Source organism: Anser cygnoides, chromosome 6 (genome assembly GCF_040182565.1).
Source record: "Anser cygnoides isolate HZ-2024a breed goose chromosome 6, Taihu_goose_T2T_genome, whole genome shotgun sequence".
In the NCBI taxonomy this organism is placed as follows: domain Eukaryota; kingdom Metazoa; phylum Chordata; class Aves; order Anseriformes; family Anatidae; genus Anser; species Anser cygnoides.
This window is the reverse complement of record NC_089878.1, coordinates 18,491,768-18,516,707: the sequence shown is the minus strand read 5'-3', so window position 1 is coordinate 18,516,707 and position 24,940 is coordinate 18,491,768. Positions and strand designations below refer to the sequence as shown.

General features: G+C 38.2%; 1 protein-coding gene across 3 annotated transcripts in view; it reads left to right on the top strand.

Annotated features, from left to right (window-relative positions):
- The window catches only part of AGPS (alkylglycerone phosphate synthase), a 76,693-nt gene that overhangs the window by 25,984 nt on the left and 25,769 nt on the right, over nt 1–24,940 (top strand). For 2 of the 3 annotated variants that reach the window (XM_048061581.2, XM_048061580.2), the window contains 7 exons: nt 10,324–10,413; nt 14,187–14,277; nt 17,808–17,928; nt 18,006–18,080; nt 19,688–19,759; nt 21,560–21,639; nt 24,489–24,569. In XM_048061581.2, coding sequence (XP_047917538.1) covers nt 14,203–14,277; nt 17,808–17,928; nt 18,006–18,080; nt 19,688–19,759; nt 21,560–21,639; nt 24,489–24,569 — 504 coding nt within the window. In that variant the 5' untranslated portion in view covers nt 10,324–10,413; nt 14,187–14,202. Of the gene's footprint in view, nt 1–9,894; nt 10,044–10,323; nt 10,414–14,186; nt 14,278–17,807; nt 17,929–18,005; nt 18,081–19,687; nt 19,760–21,559; nt 21,640–24,488; nt 24,570–24,940 lie in introns of those variants that run through there. The other variant, XM_066999177.1, reaches the window with a different exon arrangement.

The following is a 24,940-nucleotide window of genomic DNA, read 5'->3' as shown; positions in this document are numbered from 1 at the left end:
CATCAAGCAGCGCTGTTCACTAAGAGAAATGGGTTGTTCTAAAACTGTTGGATTCCAGGTTGAGTTTTTCTTTGGTTTGGGCTTAGGAAGAAATCATTGTTTCTGAAAAATACCAGTTTAGCTAGTTCTCAAAGATTTACTTTAAATGAATTCTCATGTAATTTCTACAGCCAGTTCCTGCATCCCTGAAGAGCGGCAGAAACATGCTTTTGTGAAGAGGCATGTGACCCTAAGGATAGCTTCTTCTGTGGAAACACAGGCATGGTGAACTTACACCTGTACTTCTTCTACAAGTTAATGACGTTGGCCGCCCATACTGGTATTCACTGTAGGAACGTGAAGAACTGATATTTCTGCACCATACAACTTGTTCTAGATTAATAATGTTATGTTGCTTCAAGGAATTTATGATCAAAGTGATGCAACTGCAGGATGCTTTGCTATGAGGATGTAAGGGAGCTGCTGGAAAGTTTGGTCCCCATCATAGGTGCAGCTGTCTTGATGTACCTAGAGCCCAGCACTTTTGTATGTATGGAAATAGAACCTTAGAGGATCTGTACCTCTTATTTTCAGGTGTTCCCTCTGAATATGAAGGTCTAGGTGAAACATATTTGAGGTGGTAGGTGTTAAAAAGTCTGTGATACTTTAATATTACCTTGGGTATGAGGAGCTAGGTAGAGTTTGTATTTCAAGATAATAAGTTTTGAAGTGAGTGATGGGAGGGTAGGTGGCGATGATTCTGTTGCCTGTAGTGATTCAGATGTGGTAAGTGATGAATGCCTGAGTCCTGTTCCAGCGACTTCCAGCTGATCTGGAGCTGGCTGTCCCATTCAGAAGATTGGGAACATATTGGGCAGAAGAATTCTTGTCAGTTATAGGTGGGTCTGAGTGGCTGTCTTGGTGGCTGAGATTACTTGGTGAAGATGGAGAAGGTCTAGGGGGTCTGGAATATCCATGGACAGCTGGGAAGGTCTTCTGTGAGGCCTTATAAATTGAAGTGTGTTAAGGGAGTCTGGAGAGGACGTGGGAGGGATGGGGTAAGATTTCAAGATGAAAGTTAAACTATATTGAAAAAATAACATGATTTCTGAAGTTGTTCACCTTAAAATTATTAAATTCTAACAAAGGTGCTCTTGCTTGAATGAGAAGGTAAAGAGATTATTGGGATGGAATTGAAGAATGCTACAGACGGACTATAACAAATATCTGAAGCTTGCTAAAAGTAAGGAATTTTAAAAAATCAGCTTATTAACTTTGTTCAGCTGGTGAGAGGCTTAGTACTGGGCTCTCTCAGCATTTAGTTAAGCTCACTTTCGCCTGTGTGGTAGTTTTGCTTGGTAGTGCAAAGACATTTGTATAAGGCTAGGTGCTATGATGAATGCAATGAAAGTTTTCCCAGAGCTCTTTGTGTGGACAGAAATCTTTGGCAAAAGTATAACTAATAGTCCTTGTTTGAATATATGGTTTCCTTCGTTTGGTAAGCCCCTAAGCAAAACTGATAACAACAACAAAAAAGCACCTCTTAAACGAAAGCTTGGAGAATCAGGCAGGGAGACAGTCTGATCTCTGAGGTCATGTTGGGTGTAAGAGGCTAGGTCTGGAGCTCCTGTGGGGGTTTTGAGGTGGTGATCAGGCATAAAAAAACTAGTGCTAGAGCACTTGTTTGAGTGTATACAAGCTGTAGAAAATGTGTTAGACCTGAAAGGTTAATAGCTGAACTTGCATTTCAGGATGTGAGTACTGAGCAATGGAGCATGCAGGAGATGAGCCGGTTAAATACAATAGATCTTTGAAGTGTAAAGCCAAGTCTAAGGAGGTTGGGTTCTTTGGTTAATTATATTTTGCTGAAAAAGGATTGTGCCATGTTCCGTGCTTGACCTGCTCTGGCAATACTTCTTTATTTCAATTCAAAGGTGTCTAGACCCCAGTGAAGCTGCTCTTTCAAATAACAGAAGACACCTAAGTACTTTAACTTTGTCAGAGTTGTGAGTGTCTTTAGGCCTTCAAGCAGGTTAGAAGGTCCTGAAACTGCTTAAAATAAAGCTTGAAACTTGTGAAGTGCTTCTGGAAAACTTTGGTCTGTATGGATATTCACACTTACCAAGTGTGCAATTATTGCACCAAGTTGTAAGTTACCTTTAGGCTTGAAACAGGTTAATCTGTACCAAATTTTATATTGATATCGAGTTAATATTCTTTTTTCAGTCTATTAGTTTAATAGGGCTTAAGCATATATCTTTGCATAATTGCAACTCGAGAGAGACACAATACTGAACTTGGCAGCTATTTTACCTACCACTCAAGGGAAGAATAGTGAGGATTTCAGAAACTAATGTGACATCCTGTGTTAGGAATATCCTGAAGACAGTGTTTTCATAAGTTACTGAAAAGCTCGACTGAAAAATCTGTTAAGCCTAACTGACCTATAGATGGTACAGTGGTGCTGCGTATCTTTCAGCAATATTACGACAATTCAAACCCAGATGCTTTCTTCCTGCAGTCTCCTATTAAATCTGTCTATGATGATTCAGCTTTTCTACCCCTTTTGAGCTATTAGTTTAATTTTTCCTAGCAAAGCTGCAGCTTAGATACCTTAATCAAAATTCTGTGTTCTTTAGGCCTGTTGCATCTTTCCTGTAGTGTTTTGAATAGTCAAAGCTTTTGAGAGACACACCAGATCTATATACAACACTCCCTTTGTGTTGTATTGCTTCTGCAAAGTATAAGACTTGCTATGACTAAAAAAAAATGTTCTAATACTTATCCTGTAGTCACTAGACGCTGACCTGTAGAAACATTGCTTTCTTGACTGTCTGTAGACCATGCGGGTAAGGATCTTACCCAGCCATTTTTCATCACCAGTGTGGATAGGAAGGAGAGTATCTGAGTTTCTGTGGGTGTTCATCTAATTGTCCCTGTTTCAAAATAAAAACGCCTGTGAAGGCAAACCAATATGTTTGCAAGTTGATATGTTTAAAGATTGCAGTGTGCTTCTTATTTTATAAAATTAGCATTATCAAAAGGAAAAAAATATCAGAAAATACAAGCTACATTATGCTTAGAGGAGCATTGTCTTGAAGGAAGGATGCACTGTAAGAGTGTACTGTGTGAGTGGAGGGCCTTATGCACAACAAGAGTGGAGAGATGTTACTTCTTGGTACCGTTCCTGGTTTGAATTTTATGTTTTAATTCAGCGCTGCAGTGGAAGGTGGGGGTCACAGTTATAAATCACTGTGTGTCCGAGCTTTAAAAAGTTGACGGGCCTGCTAAAAAACTTGCTAAAATCTTGAATTGGAAAAGAATTCTTCCTTAAAAGTGTTTTTTTCAAAACTTTACGTTATGCTGTTGACTTTTGGTGACTGGTAAGTCCATTTTCCTGGTGAGACTTAACCTAAAAACTGATATGCAATTATTCTGAAGACTAAGTACATGAAGAGTTCAGCTTGTGCTACTTTGCAAACAGTAAGGTACTATAATTCCTCAGGACACAGTTGTACCGGGGTAATTGTTATATATGCTAGAAAGGAAGAGTGCTTCAGAGGTGGACCATGCCCTGATGTTAATCTAGCTGTAATAGTTCGTATTGTAACTAACTTGAACTTAAAAAAAAAAAAAAATGTCCCTTGTTAAAAGGGAGTATTGATGAAGTGTAATAAAAGATAGATCCATTGGTTCATAAGCTTAATTTTTTTCTGTCCTGGAGCAAAAAAAGCAGGGCAGGATTTCCTGATTTTCCCATCTCTTTGTGGGGAAGCTTTTTTCATATGGGATGAAAAGAGGTTTGTGGCTCTCTTATGGTTGTTATGGGCACGTTGTTATCTAGGATAGGCCAAGGGGTGAATGTACAGCCAGCCACCTGCCCTTTAGCAAGTTCAAGCCCAGGCTGTTCAGGGTAACTTGTTGAATCAACATGTCTTTATCTGGACTTTTGCAATTCTTGCTGATAACAATGATGACTATGCCAAGCAGAAGTGTATAAGCCAAGTGTATAAAGATGCTAAGACAAGTGTATAAAGATGCTTCTTGAATTTAACAAGTAACTTAAAAGAGGGATCATATTACCAACAATACTGAGACCCTTCTTTGCAGTATGCTTTTTGTGTCATGTAAATTTAAACGATGTCTAGTGCGAATGCTAGTTTGTAATTGATGAGGTAAATGTGCATTATTCTAGTTCATCTGTAAATGCTGTTCTATGAAACCTATCCTGAATGAAGGGCTTAATTTGTGATTTCATGGTTACTGCATTCCTTAGGATAGTTTACTGCATTGGTAAAGAGGAATTCCTGGTATTTGCAGGAATACGCATCTATGCTCTTATGAGTACTTTAAATTAACTTCTAAAGACTTCTTGTATAACAGTTTCTATTCTGTGCTAAATTCATGATTTGTTTAGATTGGAGACTGGAGGATGATAACACCAAAGTGTAAGGTGAGCAACAGGGGTTGAAGGAAGTCCGGGGAGTGGAGGGAGTGTTTCTTAGGCTTAGCTTTTCTACTGTAAGTATCTTAAGTTCAGTAAGCAACATCAAAGTTTTGTTTGAAAGATTAGATTCCATATGTGACTTGTTAAGTGTTGGTAATAGCACTAACTCTTTAGGAAACTGTGTTTTTTAAGCAAAACTTGACATTAAGCTAAATCCTGGCATAGCTGGCTTCTGAGCTTAAGGTAGTGGAAACTTTAGGCAAAGAAGGAAAGGGCTGGTCCCTTTAGAGTCTTAAATCAAAGAGCACAAGCCTGTTGCATTGAGGAAGGTGTGGCAGTTCACAGGAGGCTTTTTGTGATTGCATCAAAGCAGGTAATTGCTTGTTAAGGTTATTGCTTGAAGTATAGGAGCAGATAAGGTAATCTGATTCTCTCACAGAAACACTAGCCTGATTAAAGAAGATGTCATCATTTGAAGGCAAACATGACTTCATATGCAACAGCACCTTCTATCTATTATTTAAGTAGTCATGTCTTTGGGCAGATGGCACGTAAGAAATGTCAGAATTGAATTTAAATAAATATAATAACTATCCTGTTAGATCTTTTGATATCAAGTAAACCAAACGTATTCATTGGTTACGTTTTACTAGAAAAAACATGCAAATAAAAGTGTAAAACATGCTTAACATATTAAAGTACAATATAGATTGTTACGTGAAAATAAGTAGCTACTTACACGAAAAGCAGAATTTTGTAGATCAACTTCTTGATATCTACTGAAGTCTTAACTGCTGCACAAGAAAGTGAATGTATATAGCTATTTAGTTAAGCCTAAGATTTGCTTAAGTTGAATAGAACAATCTTTGCTAACACAATAGACTACAATAATTACTTTGACTTCCTAGAAGCTACTTTGACTGGAAGTAAACTAAAAACATCTGCCATGTGTGTAAGGGTTGCAGTCAGCTGGAGTTTACTGTAATGTTACTATACCTCTTAGTAGAGAATAAATAATGTGAAATATGAAAAAATCAGTTGTCAATTCAATGTGATGGACAAGCATGATGTCTCTGTGGCCTTGTTACATCCAAACGTTGTTCTTGTATGTAAGCCTTCTGGGTTGATTGTATAGGCCAAAAAGTATTATTTAGTGGTTATCTGGTGAATTTGCTACAGAGCATGCTAAAAATCTTCTATGTAATGGGTAAAACAGTCTTGTCCAGGATCTGAGCTTGTTTTACTTGAGAAAATAAACAGCATACTGTTCATTTGTTAAATGGAATTTTCGAAGATAGTGAAGCAGGTTTCCTGCATTTGGAAGCTTTCAAGAAATACTTCTTACAAGACTGATCTCTAGTGTTTGAAAAGCATTTAAGTGCTTATTCCTTTACTGCCTGGAAGTAGCCATGTGCACTTATTTTTGCAGTAGAGCAATCCCTTGAAAGATAAAAATGAAACTGGTATTGACTGAAGTAGTATATGGAATAGAAATAGCTTCTTTTAAGGTAGTCCCTTGCATAAGAATCATAATTTGGCTAAGTGTATACTGAGAAGCATAGGTATAATATCTTGATTTTCTTCATACTGATTATAGTGGTTAATCTTTAATTCACTTAATTCACTAAATAACATAAGCTTTCTACAACAGAGCAGTGGAGAAACACCAATTTACTTGTTCCTTGGGGCTTTGCTAATTAAAACATGGTGAAATGTGGAGTAATGAAGTAGTTGAGTCTAGTATCGTGGGTAAGGAGAATTAACTTTTTTGTCAGAACAGTTTTAAACAAACAAACAAAACCCACCACACAACAGTACTCTGGAGTGTCTGGTTCCTTCAAGTCTTTTATGCCTAAAGTTGTGTCTGCATTTTTAGCTTACAGTAGATTTAAACTCCTGTAAATGTGAACCCAGGTTCATGTTGCTGTACTAGGTATTTAGCAAACAGAATAGCAACAGTATTAGGTGTATGTGTAAATGCAGGGGTTTATCTGGAGTGCAGGGTGAAGAACCTCAATGTGTCTCAGTTTATAAAAACAGGCATCTTACTTGACTTGAGAACGGTTAGTTCTGGTTTGCTGCAGGGGAAGGCTCTGCAGAAGGGCAGACGTATGACGAGCGCAGCAGATATTCCCCGCCTGCAGCCTGTCATTCTTCTCTGGATAAATAATGCTTTCACAAAGCAGTTCTTGAAGTAGTTCCTTGGGCTACGTTCCCTTTCCTAATTTCCAGCCACCTAATCCTAGTTTACTGCTGTCTCCAGAAGCTCTCTGGAGTGGCTGGCCGGCGTGTGGTTGAGAGGTGAGGGAGCACAGCAGAGGGAGGGCGACCTTGTGCGGTCACCTCAGGGGATTCAGAACCCTCTCCTGTAGGTGTTCTGAGTTGGTAGCCAAAAGTCCGGCTGAGGTGAGCTTTGAGTTGCTGTTCGGGTAACGTCCTGCCTTGCGACTCCTTACGCAGCACCATAATACCACACCTGCTCCCGGCCTCGCAAGAGCACCACAGCCGGGAGGACACGTGCGTTTGTGTGGCGATGTGAGGCAGGCAGCCCGCGCCAGCCCACGTGCGAGCCCTTCCAGCTCCCGCTTCAGTCTGGTTTCCAAGATCGTGGCGGCTCTTGGGTGGCACAACAGGAGCGGTGTGTGTCTTAGGTGTGTGGTGCTTAAAGGCGAGGCGTCACCTAATGACTGAATTGAAAACACTGGTGGGTATTGTGGGGAAATCACTGTGGGCATTTTGGCTCTGCTCCACCCGAGTCGCATTGATTGGTTGGATGGCACCATCTTCCATCCTGCCGTAGGGTGGCTGTGCTGAAGAAAATGAGAGAAATGATCACTGCCCATTTAGCAAAGTAGTCTGCTTCAGTTTGTATGATGCACTAGATCTTCAAGTTCTTTTGCGGAAGGCCAAGGGAGTTCTGTTGAGGTTTGTGTGCTTGGACAGTGTATCTGTATAACAAGGCAAGGAGTTCAGCATTGGCACTCTTGGTTAAATCACCCGCTGCTGCTGCTGAAGTAAAATTCATTGATTACTTTAACTTGGTTCCAGTATTTCACAGAACATAATCTTGTAACTTCATAAGTAAAAAAAATGTCAGCTTCTAATGTTATCAACGTGTTTTAGACCCACCTGGAAGATAAAAGGCTATCACTAACTGTTGGTGATATTTTTTTTCTTTTAAAAGTAAAAACTCCTTCTTGATTGTCAGTTCTATGTATTGTGTGTGTAGTTATTTGGTGTGTAATTGTGGCATGAATTTGGAACTGCTGAAAATAAGCATCTATGTTGTAATTTCCATGGGCGTTAAACTTTTGGATGCTCAGCTTCGGTTCCTGCTGGAGGCCCTGTGCTGCTGCTTCAGTTTCCTAGGGAAAGGAAAACATTTTCAAGCAGTCATAGTGCCTGTCACTAAAACAGGAGATTTGGAGAGAGCTGGCAGATGTTGTTTTAGTTAAAATGCTTGGGTTTGGAGGACTCAGCCTGCCCCGGCTGGGGGAAGGCTGCCACCTCGTGGGCTTCTGTGCGATTTTTAAACGCCTTTATTTTATTTATTGTGTGCGCTGTGGTCTGCACAGCTTCCTGCCTCGTGTCTCTGTGGTTATTCAATAGCCAGTTCTTCAGAAAAGTGAAGAGATATTTTATTTGTTGAAAAGACTTTGATGTTAAAATGCAAATATATATAAACTCTTATTACATCAAGTCAAACTAGTATTTCAATTCTGGGCATTGTAACGAAAAGTGAAATGTTTAAATTCAGTTAACCTAAGCATGCAGTTTCTGCAACACTTGCTCCTATTGTCACCGTTTCCATGGTAACTTTTTTCTTTCATTTTTTTTTTCCCTTCAGGCAATATCATTACTTATTTTACACATATATTATGTGTGTGTATATGTAAGTGTGTGTATATATAATATCAAAAATGTAAACCAAAGCTTGCTTTTAACATGTCTATGTTTAGCACTTCATCCATTTCTGTACTGAAATTAGCGTTTCAAAGTTAGAAGGCAAGGAAGAACTGATCACTTTCTAACATTTCTGGCTAAAATAGTCCATATATGTCAAAAGACAAAAGTAGGGTTAATGAGCCTGACATTTTGTTGAAGTCAATGTAGCTGAACAGGAAAGCTGTCATCTTTAAATGAGACAACTCAGGTACGATATAAAACTTAGCAGCACTGAGTTTAAAACAAGAATAATGACAAGTGTTAGAGAGAGGCCATGTTGCTTACCAGAGGCCCTGTCATTTATGAATTGGAGCTGAGTAATCAGACACTTTCCTTTATATTCTGGTCTTCTAGGCTTCTTCTTTAGGAAGCCACATGCAGTATTTCCTCTAACTCCATGCAGTGTGGGCGTGAGGTGCTAGGAACCACTATACGAAAATCAGATAGCGGTTCCCAGATTGGCAGTGCTCCCTGGTGTGATGGAACAAAGGAGGGAATAAATGTCAGATGACTCAGTACAAAACAGCCCTTGCTGCCTCCAAACAGAAACCTTGGAATTGCTTGGTATAGCACTGAATGTGAAAATTAGATGTTTGCAGTGAACTTCCTGTTGTGTTTACCTGTCACGAGATACAAAGCTGTCCGTTATGCCAGGGGGAATGCCCGACCGTGTGGTTGGAGGTAGTTGAGATGTTTCAGAACCAGCTGTTCTGCAAACATGTTAACTGTTGTGTTAGTTTTATGTAATTACTCTCAACACACCACTAATGAGCTATGTTGTCTTTCAGAGCAAACCGTTATATGCTTATTTCATTCAGGAATAGTCGATCCTGAAAACTTACAAAATTTGACTTCTTAACCTCCATTTGGTATTTTAAAACCTGATGAAAGCACCAGGTACTTTAACACCAACCTAGGAAAGCAGGCCTGCAGGAAGGGCAAGGAACAGGGAACTAAGTCAGCTTAGCAGAAAGAGCTCCTAAGTGGATCTCTGCTCACGGCCTTAATAGTGCCTCCCCTGAATTTGGGGAGAGGTGTCTGTCCCTACAGACATCAGGACTGGTGGTGGTTTCAAAGCTGCACTTACTCGGTTTACCACATGTCGGCAGTTCCTTTAGTCTGGTCCTTTGTGTCTTGATCTGTCTGATCACCTCTAGCTTTGTTGCTGCTTTCTCTGCCCTGTTCCATGCATCACGCTTAGCAGCTTATTTTGGCACTGCCTTGAAGGAGCCACCCTTCAAAAATAGGGTGACGCTGCTTAAGTTTTTCTCAAATTTGGTATATTAATATCAGGTCTGTTCTGACTTTACATAATTTGATAAACCAGAGATCGGGTGTATACAAATACTCCATTCAGTCACCAGAGGGAGAAATCTTGCCTTGACAAAGACTGCAGTCCTAGACACTGTTTCATCAAACAGTTTAATTTGGCTGCAATTTTAGTCAATTCCTCAGTGTGTAGGAGCAACGTGCACTGGCTGTTTGACAAAAATGTATCAGTTACTAAGTACTTGAAGTTCCCTGTAAAGCTTGCTTAAGAAGTGCTAAGCTTGTCAAAGGCTTGTTGAAATGTCAGTTTCAAACAGCTGTACTAAGTGCCCATGTTTTCTTCCATTTGATTCCTTAAAGGCCGTGTGTACAGGCAGTTTGAAGAAAACGGGCTTTGATTAAGGCAAGTCTAATTACAGCACAGGTAGTATGTCAGCAGCCCATGGTAGTGTTATCTCTGTAATGAATGCCCTTGGTAATTGATCAGCACCCAGTTACCTTGCATGTAAAGCTGGAGTTACAACTGCCTTGAGGCAGAGGTTTCTTTGAGTTGCAAATTTTTTTTTGAAATAGTCACCACTGATCATTGTCAGTAACACTCTCTCTGTATATATTTATGCTATTACTTATACTATTCTATACCGTATTTATATATATTTATACTATTTTTTTCCTCCTTTAAGGCAAGAACTTCTGAAGTGGAATGGATGGGGGTATAATGACTCAAAATTCATATTCAATAAGAAGGGTCAAGCAGAATTTACAGGAAAAAGGTAAGCTGGAAACTTATATCAGTAAAGTATTTAATTTAGTATTTTTTTGAAAAGCATTTAAAAACTGCACTGTTCAGTTAAGCTGAAAGCAGCAGAAAGCTTCCTGTATCTCATAGAATAGGTCATTAGTTCTGCACTTAACAGGTTTACTGAATTTTACACACAGCAGTGAAACTTCCCCTGGAGGAGTGGAATCAGACCAAGAATCTGCACCACCACCTAAAGATTTAGGAAAACATGCAGCAGTTCTGTGGAGTTGTGCCAGTTTTGAGAATCTCATGAAAGTCAGCAAGTTGCTTTACTTAAACTTTTGATTTGTTTTAGGTTTCTTAACCTTTGTGCATGGAGCTACTCTATCCTCCTAGTTTTAAAAACAAAAATTGCTCTACAGCTGCATGTTTTGTGGTGGCAGCATACATTTTTGATCTATTGCCTACTAGCCCTTAATAGAGCAAGTTCGTTTTTCTGAGAAATATCCATTTCAGTAAAGACAGCATTAACTCTACTTCAAGATCTCTTTACTTTATTCCAGTGTATTTTAAGCCTGTCACTTGGTATCTTACTGTTCCCTTTTGCCTGAAAGGAAGGGAGTCTTGCAGTCTTTTTAGTTTAAAAAAATAATATACTTTCAGTAAGAGTAAAAATGATGATGATGATAATAAGGAAGATCAATAAGTTTGCTAGGGTACTGTCCTTCAGAAAAGCTCCTTCTTGTTCTTTGAGTTTCTGTAAACTAGCATTAGCTAGTTTGAATCAAAGCTGCAAAAATCTGTCTCTGGTGTTGAACACTAATGCTGAATCTCTTAATTTTCAGGCCCAGCTTAAAATGCAAAGCCTTAACTAAGGCATGAGTTTACTGTATGCTATTCAGGGAGATCGTGATGATCTCTCCTTTTGCCAGGATTCTGACCCTTGTCACTCTGCCAGTCATGCTTTCATCTGATGTCTTTAGTTTATCTGGGGTAGGTTACGCTGCACAGGAAGAATTTATGCAGGGTGATTTGAAAGAGGCAATGGTGTAGGGCTATACTTGATTTTTTTTTTTTTCTTCATGAAGAAGCAATGAGGCTGCTGTTTAACTGATGAGTACTAGTCCCTCTTCTAGAAAAAGGGGAGAATGGTGTTTTTCCCCCCACCTGCATTTTCTCTAACTGTATGAGAAAGTATTAGAAAGGCCATGTTGGCCCCCACCAGTGTAGTTTTCATGGAGTAGTTCCTCTCAGTGGTGAAAGAAAGGTGGGGCTGTTTAAAGAAGGAATGGGAGCCTGGCTTCTTGTGATCAATTGTGGTTGTAATCCAGTAGCATCTGCAAAGATTATGTTGGAGATGCCTTTTAGTATCCAGTCTTCTTGTTTGCACAAGACTCAGCTGTATCCCCTCCTCCACCTTCCTTCCATGCTGCGAGGAGTCCTGGGCCCTTTCTAGTCTGTGCTTGTAAGGCCCCTTGGTCTTTACAGTGGCTGTTCTCTGAACCCTCTCCAGCTCTTTTACATGTTTCTGGAAATGCAGAGCCAAAAGTGTGCACAGCACTCAAGATGGGGATAAACCAGGGTTCTGCAGATCAGTGTAAAAAAATCATCTGTCTTGTTTCTCATACCTGCCTTGATGATGCATAAGTGAAGATGCCTTGATTTTTTTTTTTTCCTGTACTGACTACTAGTCTAGTTCAGCAAAATATGCATGTAACACTTTATTCGTTCGTTTGTTTGTTCTTGTGGTTACATCACAGCTCATCTTTCTTCATTTGTCTGCTCAGTTAGGAAGGAGCTTGGGACCTTAAAAATACTATCAGTGTGCTATGTCTACCTGGAAGACCTTAGTATCATTCACCTGTTTGGAGAGTCCACTGTTCGTTCCAAATCACTGATGCAGGAATTATGTAAACTGGACCCAGGACCAGTGTGTGGCAAGTTGCACTCCTGAGTCTCTCTTAGACAGTGATCAATAAGCCCTGACCCTTCAGCCTGAAGAAGAACCTTTCCTTCAGTACCGTAGCAACATATTTTCTTTATTAGCAATTGAGGTAGAACCCCTGTGGGAAATCCAGAGGAGTGTGTTCACTGCATCCCCATTATTCACTTTCTTTTCACACAGTCATAGAACTCGAGGGGTTAGTGAAACAGGAATTCTCTTTATGGAAGTTGTGCTGACTGTCCCAATAGACCATGCTTATCTACCTGTCAAATGATCTTTATTACTGGCTCTACTGTCTCACCAGAGGTAGGAGATACTTGTCTGAGCAAATAAACCTGTTTTTTCCAGGGAGGAGAGTGAGGTGGGTTTTTTGTTTTGTTTTGTGTTTTCAGGGACTTCTTGCACGATCAACATATGTACAAAGCTTACCCCTGGGTAACTAATAGTAATTGTGTTCTGTGCAGTAAATTCACTAACTCCATCTCTCCTGGGGCTTATGTCTGCCTTGAGTTAGAAGTTGTTAGATTTCTGTTAACTTATTCAAGGACAAATTAAAGGTAAGATTACCTTTGTAAGCTAGCTGTAGCAATAGGTGGGCAACACCAAAAAGTATGTCTAGAGAAGAAACACCAAGCTGAGCCAAGATGCTCTATACCGTTGCAGACTCCCAATTTACGTTAAACTTTTGTGGTATACTTTTGTTGCTTATTGTGCTTTCCTGCCTACGGAATTCACTTACCTGTTCTGTATGGATATGATGATATATAACAGCAGTCACAGGAGGGATCAGAGGGATCACCGAACATAGCCTTCTCAGCTGAAGAGTCTAGCTGAGTTAAGATATAGTTGTAGCCTTTCATCTCTAGGAATACTTTTTTTTTTTTTTTTTTTCTCCAATGAGGTGAGCTGGAAGGTAGTTAAGATGAGGAAGCAAAAGGAATTGTTCTTTTTGCGCAACTGGTGACTTAATTGTAGCTGAGAAGGACAGGGTCATAACTGGCTAGCTATGGTAATTAAATAATCGTAGAAGAAAGATCCATGGGGCCTAATGCAGTGACGTTATATACTATAGGATTCTCAACTGCTGAAAACTTGTGATACCAAAGGAGGGTATTTGTTTTCCTTTTTTTCAGAGAATGCTTGTGCATATATCATAAACATGCACAAGGTGTGCAGATGTACACAGTTAAGTTTCTACCTCACTAGGGTTTAAGTATGGGCTCAGCCTCACTTGTTCTTGCATTTGGTATGCATGATTATAAACAGCTTCTGTGTCCCTTGTCTTGTAACTAACTCTTCATCTGTCACATGGCTAAGCTCTTGCCAAGGGGGTTGTGACAGACACGTTCATGGCACTTGATGGGTTTTGATGCGTTCTGAGGGTGAGAGAGGAACCTTTGACTCTGTTTTTCTTGAAACCATCTAAGGTATATTGAGCTGGGTTTGTGTGTCTGAGGTTGCTTTGGTTTACATTTCAATGTGTCTATACATACATGCCCTCTATCTGTAACTGACTTGTAAACTATGACACTTTCTACATTACTGGGAGATCTTTCTTAAAAATGAAGATGGGGGGGTGGAATGTCTGAAAAGCCACATGCTCCAATTCAAAGATATCATGAAGGAACATAATTTCTAAGTTGTTGACATTTGATTTGATTTTTGTGTGAAGTATAGAACATATAAATACAAAGAAATTATGCAGCTGCGTGAAAACTAAATGAGCAGAAGCTTTGCAGACTTCTTTAAATCCAATTTTTCATCTAACTTACTATTTGTGCTTACTTAGAATCAAAAGAAGTGTATCTGACATACATTCTTTTAATTTAAAATGACCCTATGTAATATTGACTTTTCAGGTACAGATTAGGTGGTATGGTATTACCAACTTTTAAGGAATGGATAGAAAAAACCTTTGGAGCAAGTCTGGAGCACAAAACTACCTCTAGAGTAAGTAAATAGCTGAACCAGTTCCCTTGAATGTTAGTCGTGGTGATTGTCAAAACCAGATTGTTAAAGATGATTCAGCTGTTTGTCCTGAATGTCGCCTTCTATATAATTGATTTAAATTGTGTGTTATAACACTTCAGAGTTGCTATTTGGTGTAGAAATATTACATGAAACTTTCAGTGATTTAGCTTGACTTGTCATTCTAGATCAACTGGTATGACTGTGATAACATAGGTGGAAGATACGGTGACATTCAATTGTACAGTGTTTTTAGTGTATTTAATGTTATCCAAGTTCTTATTTGACAGTAATATTTTTTCACATCTGGATGCTGAAAACTGGCTACCAGAATACCTAAGATTGAACTGAATGTTCAAAAAAAAAAATCAGAATATTCTGGGTTTTCTGAAGTATACATATTTTGCTTTTCAAAAAGAATAACTCAGCTTGGAGTGAGGTCATTTTAGGAAGAATTCCTTTGAGGCTGCAGGCTTCTGACTCAGTAACTGCCTAAGCAGCACTGGAAGCAGGCTGTGCTCTATACTTGTATGACGACTGTACAGTGACTGCAGTGATACTGCTTTGGTAATGGTTTTTTAGCCATTACTTGAGTGAGTTTAAAATTTTATTTTCCCTGAAGCAGGCCATCTCACTGGGCCTGAAAACTTGAGCACTTCAGTCTTCTGCTAGTCAAGCCATTCTTTCATCTGCTATAACTTATGGTCTCTCCACGTGCCAATATATTTCAGAAATGTTTGTCTTGATGGGATTGTTTTCCTTGACTGAGGTTGGTCTTAACTGGCAGGTGCTCAGAGCAAAATTGCTTTAATTCACTGTGACCAGTGGTCCTGAGGGCTGTTGTTCCCTTCCTACATGTATAGAAAATACAGAATAAAGCACAACTGGGGGACTAGGGCAGATTCTTGAATATTATCTTGATTCCACAACACACCCTGAAGAGCTGGTTCGCAGGATATCTGCCAGCTGTGTTGCATGCTTTCCTGTTATACCATGCACCTCTGGTTCTGATGCTTTTGTTACAGTCTGAAACAGGCTGGCTACCTTGATGCAGAACACAATTCTTCGGAGTCTCTCAGTGTGTATCTGGACTTCTCATATCTAACTTCTCATAGCTATTCTCAAGTACTGCTGCAGGTCCCATTTTTATGTCTTTCTGATAGCTCCTGGTTTATGTTTCAGGTTGTCATACTGTATTGGTTTTCACCATCTATTGTCATCAGAGCATAAAGGAACTCAGGTATAGGAACAACAGCAGGAAAGGGACCTCTTGGTCCATATGTCTTTCTGTCTCATCTCTTCCTGCCTCTGTTCTATGGACTGCAAGGGTTTCCTGTTGCATGCAACGTTTCTGTTGTAATTAACAATAGTAAATGTACTTGCTTTTCTGATGCTCAAGGCCTGATGACATTTTTTCCTTTTCAGTCTAGACTTATACAGCAGTTTAGACCTGGTTCACGTAGATTTCCTGTCAAGCCTTTCAGTGTACAAATCTTTAAAATATCTCAGTCCCATAAGAATAAATAAAATTATTTTTGCCTGGCATTCTGCATAGGATTTATATGAATATTAAATTTTCAGTCTTGACGGTGAAAAATTAGAGGACTAAAATGCTTGCAAAAAAGGAAAAAAACAAGGTACTTAGTTATCCATAGGGAAATGCTATAGCTTTAAGTAGTTCATCTTCCTCCTGTTGAAAACCAAGATCTTCCAGCATTTGGTGTTCAACTTGAAATGAAACAAAATGGTTCTGTCTACAAAAATCCATGAAGAAACAAGTTTAAACTAGAAAATGTAAGCAGAGCTAGCAGGGATTTTCTTTACCAAAGAGGTTTAAAGATCCTTGTACATTTCGTATTGGTTTGTTTCTCATGTTTTCCAAGTTCATTAAGAGTTCTGCTCTTTGGGTTAGTAAACGGTGCTGTGTGAATGTGCATTAATAGCAGACTAGCAAGAGCTAACTAAGAGCAGCAATCCAAGACCTGACTTCCCCTCTGTTTATTCTGACTGGCCCCTAAAATCATGATCTTTTAAGAGCAGCATGGCTCTCACCTGAACAACACAATCTCTAGCTTCTGTATTTGTAGGTGACAGTGTGAATATGTTGGAGGGAAAAGCCTTTTTCTCAGATGTCTGACACCTTATTTCAAGTATAGCATCACCCTTAAAAAGCCATTCAAAACAGCACCTCTCTGTTTTTCCCAGGAGTAAATCATTATTAAAACTATATTTTCATTAGGTCATGTGTCACGTATGAAGAAAGTAAAACAAACACTTGGCTATCATTTTGTGCCTCTGAGGTTTTGTGAGCCATCAGACATGAACCTAACTGATGCAAATATTCTTTCCTTAAGTGATCCCTATAAGTACTCTTAATTTCTGTGTAACCTTATGTGCTTTCTTCTGAGGTGGACCCTGGTAGGCAACCTGTGGATCTAATTACTTGAAAACTTTCCTGGTGAAGGTTAAATCTTCTCTTCTTCAGATCTCACTGCTCTAGGAACCATCCCTTTCAGAACAGACTGCCATGGTGGCAGATGTGAGACTATAATCTTTTTTTTTTTTTTTTCCCTCTCACTGTTGGCTTGGTAACTGGTGCTATCTTCTAAGCTTTTATTTTAGCAAGCCACCAGTTACATGTTGGCAAAAAGTATGAGCACTTCTGGAGGCTATATGCAGAACAAAGAGGAGTGAAACTCTTCATTCCAGGAAAGGAAACTTGGATGTGTGTGTGTGTGTGTGTGTGTGTGTGTATGTATGTGTATATATATATATATATATATATATATATATATATATATATATAAAATGTGTATTTTATGTAGAAGGCTGAAAAACTTTTTTCCAAGGAGCTGATCAGGACTTCTATCTAGAGGTTTTTTGAAAACACCTGCATGTTAATGACTGCGCTAGGATTTTATGAAGTCTTGTTGATGTGTGAGGTCTGCTTAAAGCATTCCTGTTATATTAGATCAAACACACTTAAATTTCTGGTATGTGACAGAAGGAGGGGAAGTGGGTTGGTAGAAACAGAACTGAAAGTACCGAGAACTAAAAGTACTGGAATCTGCATAGTATATGGTGGCCTTAGTATGTATTTCTCTGTATTGTAGGAGAAATTTATGTTCAAAAAGGAATTTTTACCTTAACCTTTATCAACAGGAGAGTCTTTAGTCCTATTCAGGCAGTTGTTTTTCTTGAATTCTGTAAAACAAAGTATTTTGTCTAGTCTGCCCTCATAAGCTAGTTCATTTCCCCAAACCTGTTAGGAAGAAAAAGGGAAAGAATGCGCTACTGGAATAAAACTTTGTGTGCATCTAGTCACCTGAATACCAAGCAGGACAAATGGGATCAGTGGCTGAAGATGAGGAAAAGAACTTCTGTATTTCTAATTTCAAATAGCTATGTTTTGGTATCAGTTAGTGGTAAACTGTTTTTTTTTATTTTTTATTTTGTACAGAAATGTGGTAAGAGGGAGCCTACCTTTAATTAACATATTTTTTGTATCATAGGCGTCCTTAAATGTTAATGATGTACCTCCATCCATTGTAAATGAAGAATTTCTTCAGGATCTTAGAGCCACTAATATCTCATATTCACAGGATGCAGAAGATAGGGTATTCAGAGCTCATGGTAAGAGAACTTCATTTATATAAGTGTACTTTAGATGCTTCCTGTTTGAACTTGTTAACTTATTGTTTGTGTTTCAGGTCACTGCTTACATGAGATATTTGTTCTCAGGGAAGGAATGTTTAAGAGAATTCCTGATATAGTTGTATGGCCTGGTAAGCTTAACTATTTTTTTTCTTCTTCCTTCTCAACTGTTTCTGAATTCTTGTGCTTTCTTGTCATGGGGAAGCCATCTTTGTTCATTGACTTAACTCATCTTTAGAGAACCTAAAGGATTCGCTTCATGAGGAAGTTGAATTCATTATTAAATATAGTTGAAGTTTCAGATGAAAGCTGAATTCATGACTTGAGTAACCACAGCATATTGTGAACTTGTATGTGCAGCAAGAATAGTTGTCTAAATGACACCCTAAATCTTGTTTTTAAAGGAGAACGTGATGATAGGAAGGTGGTGAAGTGTTTGTATTAAAGAACTTGGTCTTATGACATGCAGTTCTTTAAAAGTAATTTTGAAAGTACGACACCTGTAACTCCAATCAGAAGACTCTACAAAGGATCATTGACTCGAAGAAATGGCAGTGCAATCTGAGTACAGGCTAGACCCATTTTAAATAGAACAGAATAATCACTAATGCTGTTGTAAGTAAGAACATGTAGCAGAAAGTAATGCTTGGTTTTATCTAGTAGAAGACAAATATCTAAACTGATAAAACTCTGTGCTAACTCATGTGATTTTTTTGTTTGCAAGTCATATTTCTCAGGTCACTAGGACCTACTTTCCATGTGCTGTTCTTCAGTAGCTAATGAAAAAGGCATCTGGTCTAAGTACCTAAGCTGTATGAATCCAACTTTTCTTTTTCCGTTTATTACTTTCTGAAATTTCAATAGCTGCACTGTATTAGAAACCCCAAGATTAGTCTTAGCTCAGTTTTCATACTTTATTTAGAAAAACAAAATTGCATGGGAAGGATAAAAGAGACGCTGTAAGATGCTTCTGAATATTTGAGGACAGTTACTGACATGACAGCATTGGTGACTAAGAACAGCGTTCATTACCACTCCGTTTTATTTTGTGCAGCTCTGAAAGCAACTGAAATAAAATGACTGTATTGGTTTAGAGCTGATCTGTATGGCCAGAGCAAAATAGCCAGAGTATGTAAGCCTATGCAGTCAGTCCTGCTTATTCTCTGCTGTTTGCAAACACTCAGGTATATGTTACATCTGATCTTTATTTGATAGTCCTTCTCCTTCCCTGTGCACATGCATTTCTGCTTCCGCCTTTGACCTGATGTACAATACATTCGGAAAAAGTAAATTTGACCAGTGGGTCTACTTTTGAAATGGAATGTCAGCCAGGAAGAAAAATATTTGTTGCTCAGCTCTCAAAAAGGATTAATTTCATTTAATATAGATTGGACAACCTATTTTCAATAAAGCTTTGAACTTAACTTGTTCTCCAAGATACCTCAATTGTTAACTGTTTGGTAGCCCGTCTTGCCCTGAGAATTCCCAGAAGGTCTCAATCTGTGAGCAGTGACCAAGTCTATAGTAATTTCTTTATAATTTAGATGTGAAACAATTCTACTTTTACTGTAGAGCTTTGTTAATTTTTGGTCCAGACCATTACGGTGTCTACCTCTTTGAAATATCTTCCTTTCTGGTGTCAGAAAAGGAGCTGTTGAGTATCTAGACTCTTGATATTTAAGCAACAGTAATAAGTCCAAATACTCTTTTTAACTGTTTGTTGTTTGTTTGTTTTTAGTTTGCCATGAAGATGTAGTTAAAATTGTGGAATTAGCATGTAAACATAATCTCTGCATAATACCATTTGGTGGTAAGTATTATTAAATCTCAAATCTGTTTAAAATCACCAGTGCAAAAGTATTGTACTTCAGTTCAATTAAATCTGCAGTTTTAGTAATGTACCTATAGTTCAAAAGTTAGATCTATTAGCAGTACATTGCTGTCAATTTTCTTGCAGTATTAAAAGCTGCTCTATTCAGTTTAGCAAAAGTCAGAAGTGTAAAAACCATGAATATTAGGGGTGTAAGAAGAGAGGTTATGAGAGGTTGAAATCTACCTCTGTGCTTGGAACTCTTCTAGGAAATAAGAGAGACAATTATCTATTTTGAAGGTATTTTTTGGATACATTTCTTGTGCTCTGTTCCCACAAACACCTATAAATTAGTTTGTTCATCAGAGTGCAGTGTATTGTTGAATCTCGTAGGTCCAAGGAGGATAGTTGTCAGACACAATTTTGCAAAATCGTTAACCATAATTCTAATTTCTTTTTAGACACTAATCAACTTGGAAGTTAGAGTAGATGTTTCTCTTGTAAGGAGTTTTCAGGAAATGTTCTGGGTTTTGTAGAACATAAGCAAAAGCCTGTATAATCTGGGTCCTTTTCAGTCTAAATAACTTCTAAGGAAGTTCACATTATTAATTGTGTATGTTGTTTCCTCTAAACCTGCTGAAGTAGTGTGAGTTACCTGGTTTTGACTTGGACGCCAGGTAACATGGGATGTTGGCTCTCACAAGCTTATTTCTGCAAGAAGTGTTTTGTCGAGAACTCTTAATTCTGTGTGATAAGTCTAGGCCTTGGTGCTTATGCTGCAGGCCCATGTAGGAAGGATGTTTACTATTTGAGAATATAAACATGTCATTTCGGCTCCATTAGTTTGATATGATGCTTGTTTCTCCCTGAAATGCTTGCCAGATACACTTGGAGAGCTGTATGACTGCTACAAATCATCTTTGGTACCAGTAAATGAGTATAGGTGAGAGCAGCAATATTGACTAGCTCATGTTCACTGATCGGGATACAGGAAGATCTTCAGGATTTTGTCTAATCTGGTATATTTAACTACGGTCGACTTCCGAGGCTATTGTAGGGGTTGGTATTAAAATATCATCTTTCCTATTATTGGAAACAAAGATGATGTGTCTTGATGCAGCTGAAGAGTACTCGTGTTTTATTAGCTGGCACCATCTCTGTACTTGCCACTGCTTGTTCTTCTCTGTAGTATTCTAGTCTCTTTTTTTCCTATGGCTTTTGGAGTCTTTGAGAAGCCAAAGGCTTCTTGGACACTGTTCTGCAACATGCAATGAAGATGCACTAGAAACCGCCAGAGAAGTTTGGTATTTGTTTTTATTCATCCATATTTATAGTTACACTCTTTCAGTTTGTTTCTTGCTTTCAGGTAAGTCTTGCATTCCTAAATTAAGTAGACCTCTTCACTTCCACCTAGAAAGTGGGCTGTAGTGCCCTTTGTAGTGCTCTCAGAAGAATACATAGAAACAGCTATCTCTGTTTCTTGGGTGGCTTCATTTCTTATCCCTTCCTGCTTGTAAATTCTGCTCCAGGCTTTACAGCAGCAGATGAGATGATCACAATTTCATGGTTTGTTTTCAAGTGCTGTTAAAGCCTTCTGTTTGCTACAGCGTTGCCTTGATTTTGTGAAACTCTCAATTCAGAAGGACAGCTTTAGAATATTATTCATTAGCTTCAAACAGTTAATTTCAGTGATCTTACTTTATTAAGCTCAATGTTAGAAATGAGGGAGAGAAGGATGGGTATGTGGGGAAAAGGTTACCAGAGAATTTTACCATTGCAATATCCCTCGCATATTTTCAGGGGGAACAAGTGTCTCTAGTGCCCTTGAATGCCCTGAAGAAGAAAAAAGAACAATTGTCTCACTGGATACTTCGCAAATGGTATGTATCTCTTCTAGGGGGGGGAAAAAAAGTTGAAATTTCTTCCGTTGTTGAAGAACAGATCTGAGATGGAAGTATTAACTTGTACCATGTATGATTAAATCAGTGCTCCTTCAGTTAAAGTGATATTTTGTTTAAGCTAGCCCTGTACTTTATATGACCTGTGTACTTAGAAAAAAATAAATCCTATTGTTGAACCTTCTTATGGCAGCTTTACTTAAGTCAAAGTCAGAGGAAGGTACTATTCTTCTATATTGGAATTGTCTAAGTGAAAGTCTAGGAGGAAGCTAGTTGTTCTTGTAAATTACGCTGTTTTTTACAGACCTAAAAATATACTTCAACTGTGAAGGCTGATAAGATGGTGTAATATCTATAACTCAACCTGCAGGATTAATTTTTTTTAAGAAATAAAATAAAAATCTCCATTTTGTGTAGATATCATCTCAAGAACGTGAAGTTCATAGTTTTACGGCATTCCGGAAATTAAGTTCTGTAAAATTTAGTCCTAGTTCTCAGCTTTCCTTTATAAAGAACTTCTATAGTTGTAAAATGACCATTTTGTGGTTACATAGTAATGAGATGCTTCAGAAACAGCTCTGTGTCTCTTAATGTTAAGCTGTACTGTTTCTTAGCTCCTGCAGAACTTAACTCCTTTATCCTTGAAGGTAATACCTGGGTTTTGGCTCCCTTTTTTCTGCTTATTTTGTGATGGTTGGGTTAAGTTAGTAGCTTCTGAGTGTTTCTGGCTACAAAGTGACTTTTCTTCTACAATGCAGTAGTTGTGCATTGAAGGAAACTCTACATTCACATATGGGGTGAAATTCAGAGTACAATATTGGCTCAGGCCTTTGTTTGAACTTACTGACTCATCGCCCACAGCTTTGACTAATGTCTGGTTTGGGGGTGGGAAAGGAATGTACTAAACTCCTGCTATCATCCTTTTGTGTTGGCTAGACATGTAATTATATATATCAGGTCAGGAAACAGACCGCTTTTTTGAATGCATCTTGAATAATGCTGCCAAGCAATTTTTGTGCTCATTGATGTGGAGTGAAAATAAAGAAACTAGGGTGGAAAGGACTCCCAGGGCAATTAAGTTGATCAGACAAGTTTTACTGTTTTAATAGGCAGTTAATGGTTATCTTTGTCTTACATGTAGGGTCTGTGTTGCATAAAAACTCATTTATGTAGCATCTCAGATCAGTTAAGTAGTCCATGTTGAAACTGAAAGTGTTTGCCGAGTTAAAACAGCTGGCTATTGAGGGGAGAGAATTGTTTTAAAGTTAATTGTTCATAGTTTAAGCTGGACTACAAAATGTCCACATTTGCCACTTGAGAAAGCAAGGCAAACTGAGCTAGAGCTGTTCTCCTTCTATGCAATATAATAACGCAAAATTATACAAGTGCTATAGAAGTGATTTGGAACACTTGTAGGAGCTCCCCTGTATCCTTTGATTTTCATGAAATTTGTTGATTTCAATAATAAACTTCTAATCTGACGTCAATTTGGGCATACATATAAAAATCTGTCTTTAAGTAAAAGGTGAATCAGCAGTCTTCTGCTGCAGTAGACAGCTCTAATGCACCACGCAGCGTGTAGTTCAGAGCATAAATACTGTAAGCATTAAAGAATAGTGAGTTTTTAACTGTACTAAATGGAAACTGCATACATGACTGTAGAAGAACTGTATCCAGAAATCTGAAGAATGTTGGGCAGTGTTGTTTTTGGCAAATGAAGCTTGATGTATTTTTTGTCAACAAGTCAAGGCTTAAGTTCTGTATAATAATTAAGACTTCTGAAAGATGCTTAAGTTGAATAACCAAACCGCCAGCAGTTTACCGACCAAGTCACTGTGTGAACGTGTAATATCTACACTTAGTATATGGTAGTATATATAAATATAAAAATGTGGCTGTAGTGGTCCTTCAGGTAGTAATTCTTGTTGAAAATGAGTGATATTAGCTTTATTCAGGGAGACAGACATAGTACATAGTACAGATACTATTATCTTCATTTCTGTGATGTCGTGTTAATATAAATACAGTATTTATGCTGTAGTCTGTTCCAGAATTTGCAAAGTAAAGGGTTGTTGCATGTTTCCTTTTTCTACTGATTTATCTTCATAAAGCTGTTTTTTCTGAACTCTCAATCCTGGATAATAACTCTACAATTACTTATCAGTGAAGAATTGAAGCTGAAGCTTCTGTGGCATTCTTGCTATACACAGAGCTAAATACAGATTTAAGTTCCTACTTCACGTGGATTGTCCTCATTGATAATTACTCTTAGTGTATCATTTAGTGTTTGCTTCTTTCCCTGTTTAGTAGATAATGCTGATGGGTCAGTAAAATGGTATAATCCTTCCAGGTTTTCAATTTCTTCAGTGTGTACATTCTCTGACATCCTATAGCATATCTTTTGTCCCACTCAGTCTGTTTAACTCAGGGATTATACTCAAGAATACTTACCTTGGCATATATCCAACGTCCACATATTTGGATTCAGGCACCTTAAATTGTGTTCTTTGTGGAAAAATGTTGTATTGCTTAATATCTGTAGGAGTTTTGGCTTAATATTTTCTGGATTTTCTGCACTGTTTCTATAAATGTTCCCAGTATGAATTGACTAATAACTATAACGTTATTCACTTACAATAGTGACTTTGTGAATTGTAACCTGTTGTATCACTGTCTGAGGGAGTGAGGGCTCAGCTTCTGCTGCTGTAATAACTGGAACTGTATTAACAGTAACTTATATGACCAAGTATTTTTGATCATATAGCATTAGGGAAGGAAATAAAAAAAAATCCTTTAACACTGATTCTTAGTTTTGATTGGCTTTCCAACAGAATCGGATTCTCTGGATAGATGAGAAAAACTTAACAGCGTGTGTGGAAGCTGGCATTGTTGGACAAGATTTGGAAAAACAGGTATTTTTTTAATGTCAAACATGTGGTATTTCTCCATATCATTCTTCGTTGTTCCTCATATCTTGTCTAAATCGCTGCATTACATACATGGTTATGAACATTACGTGCATAGTTAGGAACCACGTTGGATGCTGTATTTGATACACATTTTTAAATTACAATTTTTCTTTTAGATGTAGCCACAAAATACATGTACACTAAGTTGTTACATCCTATGAATTGTCACTATGCTTTCTACTTCAGACTTTGGATATACTCTTGTGGTTGCCAGGCGTGACACATTGTGCTTGTTTTGTGTACTACAATTTGAGTACTGTGATGATTAACACCTGTGCAAACTTCCACTGAAATACAGATAGAATGCAGATATG